The following is a 5,236-nucleotide window of genomic DNA, read 5'->3' on the forward strand; positions in this document are numbered from 1 at the left end:
TGTGTGTGTGTGTGTGTAGTGTGTGTGTGTGGTGTGTGTGTGGTGTGTATGTGTAGTATGTGTGGTGTGTGGTGTGTGTGTAGTGTGTGTAGTGTGTGTGTGTGTAGTGTGTGTAGTGTGGGTAGTGTGTGTGGTGTGTGTGTAGTGTGTGTGGTGTGGTGTAGTGTGTGTGGTGTGTGTGTGGTGTGTGTAGTGTGTGTGTGTGTAGTGTGTGTGTGTGTGTGTGTGTGTGTAGTGTGTGTGTGTGTAGTGTGTGTGTAGTGTGTGTGGTGTGTGGTGGTGTGGTGTAGTGTGTGTGTGTAGTGTGTGTGGTGTGTGTGGTGTGTGTGTGTGGTGTGTGTAGTGTGTGGTGTGTAGTGTGTGTGGTGTGTGTAGTGTGTGGTGGTGTGTGTGTTGGTGTGTGTGTAGTGTGTGTAGTGTGTGTGGTGTGTGTGTAGTGTGTGTAGTGTGTGTGTGGTGTGGGTAGTGTGTGTGTGGTGTGTGTGTAGTGGTGTAGTGTGTGTGTGTAGTGTGGTGTGGGTGTAGTGTGTGTAGTGTGTGTAGTGTGTGTGTGGTGTGTGTGGGGTGTGTGTGGTGTGTGGGTGTGGGTGTGTGTGTGGGGTGTGTGGTGTGTGTGGTGTGTGTAGTGTGTGTGTGTGGTGTGGGTGGTGTGTGGTGTGTGTGTGTGTGTTGGTGGTGTGTGGTGGTGTGTGTGTGGTGTGTGTGGGTGTGTGTGTGGGGTGTGGTGGTGTGTGTGTGGGGTGTGGTGTGTGTGTGTGTGTGTGTATAGTGTGTGTGTAGTGTGTGGTGGTGTAGTGTGGTGTAGTGTGTGTGGTGTGTGTGTGTGTGTGTGTGTGTAGTGTGTGTGTGTGGTGTGTGTGTGGTGTGTGTGTATAGTGTGTGTGTGTGTGTGTGTGTGGGTGTGTGTGTAGTGTGTGTAGTGTGTGTGTGGTGTGTGTGTGTGTGTGGGTGTGTATAGTGTGTAGTGTGTGTAGTGTGTGTGTGGTGTGTGTGTGTAGTGTGTGTGTGTGTGTGTGTAGTGTGTGTGTGTAGTGTGCGTGTAGTGTGTGTAGTGTGTGTGTAGTGTGTGTGTAGTGTGTGTGTGTGGTGTGTGTAGTGTGTGTGTAGTGTGTGTGTAGTGTGTGTTTAGTGGGTAGTGTGTGTGGTGTAGTGTGTGGTGTGTGTGGTGTGTGTGTGTGTGTGTGGGGTGTGTGTAGTGTGGTGTGTGGTGTGTGTGTGGTGTGTATGTGTAGTGTGTGTGTGTAGTGTGTGTGTGTAGTGTGTGTGTAGTGTGTGTGTGTAGTGTGTGTGGTGTGTGTGTGGTGGTGTGGGTGTGGTGTGTAGTGTTGTGTAGGGTGTGTGTAGTGTGTGTGTGTGAGTGTGTGTGGTGTGTGTGTGGGTGTGTGTGTGGGTGTGTGTGTAGTATAGTGTGGAGTGTGATCAGTGTGTGTGGTGTGTGTGTGTAGTGTGATCAGTGTGTGTGTGTGATCAGTGTGTGTGTGATCAGTGTGTGTGATGTGATGATGATCGCCGTGACTAGTTTGACGACGACTGTAGCGTGGCGACCACTATTGTGACCAGCGATGCAGTACGCGTGTGATGATCACCGTCTATAACGAGTGCACGTGGTGTTGTTGTTGTTATTGTTGTTGGTATTTGTGCGATCAAGGTGCGATGCGCGGTGTTTCACTCCACCTCGCCGCCTGTGGAGCAGCAGTGTGCGTGATCCCTCGTGTCGTGCAATGAGACCCTGCGTGTGAGAAGTGGTGAAGCACCACCACCACCAACCACAACCAACCACCACCAACCACAACCCCCCCACCACCAACAACCACAACCAACCACCACAACCAACCACCACCACCAACCACAACCACCACCACCACCACCAACCACCACCACCAACCACAACCAACCACCACCAACCACAACCAACCACAACCACCACCACCACCAACCACCCAACCACAACCAACCACCACAACCAACCACCACCACCAACCACAACCACCACCACCAACCACAACCAACACAACCAACCACCACCACCAACACCACCACCAACCACAACCAACCACCACAACCAACCACTACCAAACCACAACCACCACCACCAACCACAACCACCACCACCAACCACAACCAACGTCACAACTACCACCACCAACCACAACCAACCACCACCACCAACCTCAACCACCACCAACATTTTTTTATCGTCTTGCATGTTCGATTCTGTTTTAAATTAACCCCTACTTTTAGAAATGTATGAAGTTTCAGAAAACTAAATGGCGGGTCACAAGACATCTGGACCACGCTGTAGAATGGATTTGACAGTGTCCTTTTGTCAGTGGTGGATTTAGAGAGGGGGGGGTGCTACGTACCCCCACGCCTTGCGTTTCACCCTGAGGGTGGATATATTTGACCATACTTCACCGCACGCTGATTAGTGCGGGCTGGTGGTTGGGTGTGTATGTGTGTGGGGGAGAGATGGAAAGGATGGTCCAGATGTCTTGTGACCCCCAAATTGATTGACCCTTCACATATTTTCCTACTTTGCATGTTCGTTTCTGTTTTAAATAAACGCTACTTTTTAAAATATAAATGAAGTTTTTTTTTTATAAAATGTGGGTCACAAGACATCTGGTCCACCCTGTCGTATGGACTTTACTGCACTGCCATCTCGTGGCTACAATGCCTATTACAGGACTTGACTTTTGAGTTTGTCCACTCAGAATCTTTACGTTTTCCCTTGGTGGCCGTCGATAAAATATTCGTTTGTTGAGAATGTGAATATGAGTGGTATGTTTTCGCATGGAAATAAATGTTACAATATGAACTTAAACAAAGTGTGTTTTTGTTGTTGTAATCTTGAGACTGATTGCATGCTGAAACTAACATGGCACGCATTACAAAGTTGGAAACCATCAGTCAGTCGCCTTTCATTGACTGCAGCAAGGCGATCCACAGAGCTCAACAAAACTCGTGTGTCATCACAAATGCTGATGAGACCCAGAAAGTCGAGACCGGTCCACAGCTTTCTTTACTTAACAATGCTGCTGGATATTGGTGGTGGAAAAGCCGAGAGAGGCCCGTGACTAAAAGATGTGTATGGAAGAGGTCTGTTTCTGACAAGTTGTTACCAGTGAGAAATGCACCTGCAATCACCCGTGGACTTAAGTAGATGCAGAACCAAGTGAGCGGTCGACAGTTTGTGATCAGACACAATTCCGACCCCCTTGTTACAGTGCCGGATTAAGTTGGTGTGGGGCCTGTAGCATACAGTATGTTATTAAGGTGCCATAATTTTTTTTAAAATACGTAAAATGTTAAAACACAAAAATTTTACTTGCATAGTAAAGTAATTGTATTTTTTTATTTGCTATAAGCTAGATAATACGACAAATTGTTAACCTTAAACACCCAGTTAATAAAAGTTTAAGGCAGTATAGTACTAGAGTAATAGAGCAAGTGCAGAATCACTAAACCGGAATTGATAGCTTGAAAGCTTTTATCGCAGGACCCTTGAACGTGCGGGGCCCGTAGCTACATGTGTAGCTACTGTTGATCTGAGGATAATCCGTCACTGCCTTGTTATGAGCTTGACACACGACTGTTTATGGTGATTACACACGTGAGTTGTGTATACGTTGAAAATAAAACTCCAGAGAAAGGTTGACTTTGAAACCATTTTATTGATAGTTCCTACATCAAGTCATTTGCAGTAACTTAATTACTGTGCTGTACTTGAGTTGCATTGCTTGTGTGCAAAGGGTTTCAGAATTATTCTGATTCTCCAGCCTGTAACAACAACAAGAAAAGCAAATTAGCACATTGCAAAAATGTCTAAACGATGCAGTATCAGCAGCTCTTAACGTGACTTTCAAAGTTAAGTGCTGTTTTTGATATTTACAAAGAGCAATGCTTAACAAATACCAGACTTTAATCGCAGTTCATGAGTAACTCTCATAGATCATGTGCCTATCCCATCAATCGTGAACGGCAGACACAAACTTGTGCTAAACACAAAGCGAAGTAGACCTAGACATGTGTTCGGTACAATACTGTTCTGTCCAGAGTGATGGGTTTTCATGTGAAACTACCTTCAGACCTGAGAATGTGATTTAAAAGCTTGTGGATACCCACATTAAACCCCAGGCAGCACGTAGTGCTGAGCTAAGCGACCTGACAAGCATTGAGTCCCACAGTCCAAGCAGCCACTCGTGTTCACCGGAGTTTCTCACTGGAATAGTGGAATGACAAAGCGTACCTTGACAACACCGCTATCCCGGGAGCGGGCCCGCAGCTTGTTGACCTGAGACTCAGCGATGTCTGCACGCTCGTCGGCTTCCTCCAGCTCGTGCTGCAGCTTGCGGTACTTAGACAGGTTGGTGTTGGCCTGTTCCTCCTGTGGGATTTTTCAAGCGGCAAATACAAATGCATTGGTAAGGTGTGCAGTATTGACGCGTGCGTTTTCAGACGGTGCTGCACGTTGTTCGGGGATGATGTCCGACGTTCTTCCTCCGAGGCACCGGGGAGAAAAACGTCGGACATCGTGCCAAACAAGGCACGGTGCAACTCGAGTACACGTCGGAGGGCTGTATAAAACAACTGCGAATACCTGCGCTGCGGTGATTACGGATGCATTTTCTTTTACAAATGTGACCCAAATATTAATTTACCATTACAGTATTATATTTGCTTTTATAGCTAAGGTTTCCGAATCTTTTTTACATAGTACCGGATGTTTTGCTTTGGCCTATGCATTATTTTTGAAGTTCATCGGGATTCTTATTGACTTTCAAACACAGTACTTTTAAAACCAATTTTCATATAAACTATGAAATATATGTAACTAAGTGCATTGTGCATATAAACGAAAGTAAAACTAAACTAAATAATGGGTGTTCCCATTGGTCTTGGATACGGTAAGAGTCTTTGATTCGTGATGTTACTCTGCATTACAATGGGATGCGCAAACAAGGGAGAACGATGGTAAATCGGTAGATTAATTATCCACCATCTTCTATGGAAATGATGCAGGTAAGATCTTACCGATTCCTCCGACTGCCTCTTGTAAGCCTTCACTTTGAGCTGCAGCTTGTCGACCAGATCCTGGAGTCGCAGGTTGTTCTTCCTGTCCTCCTCGGTCTGTGAGATCAAGTGTCATAGGTCAGAAATCTGCATTGCCTTCAGTGCAGGTGACACACTCATCTCATCACAATGAAATGCACCAATAAAGTAAATGTTTTAAAAT

General features: G+C 46.2%; 1 protein-coding gene across 1 annotated transcript; it reads right to left on the bottom strand.

The window, feature by feature from the left end:
• Positions 1–3,654: 3,654 nt before the first annotated feature.
• On the bottom strand, positions 3,655–5,130 carry LOC133361491 (myosin-7-like; the record flags this gene model as incomplete). The annotated part of the gene is made up of 3 exons (XM_061580405.1): positions 3,655–3,780; positions 4,250–4,387; positions 5,035–5,130. Coding segments are annotated over 3 exons (252 nt in total), but the record flags the coding sequence as incomplete, so codon positions are not given.
• Positions 5,131–5,236: the final 106 nt, after the last annotated feature.

The sequence above is a fragment of the Lethenteron reissneri genome, unplaced genomic scaffold (assembly GCF_015708825.2).
Source record: "Lethenteron reissneri isolate LAM-NWPU_2019-01 unplaced genomic scaffold, ASM1570882v1 scaffold_1112, whole genome shotgun sequence".
Lineage (NCBI taxonomy): Eukaryota > Metazoa > Chordata > Hyperoartia > Petromyzontiformes > Petromyzontidae > Lethenteron > Lethenteron reissneri.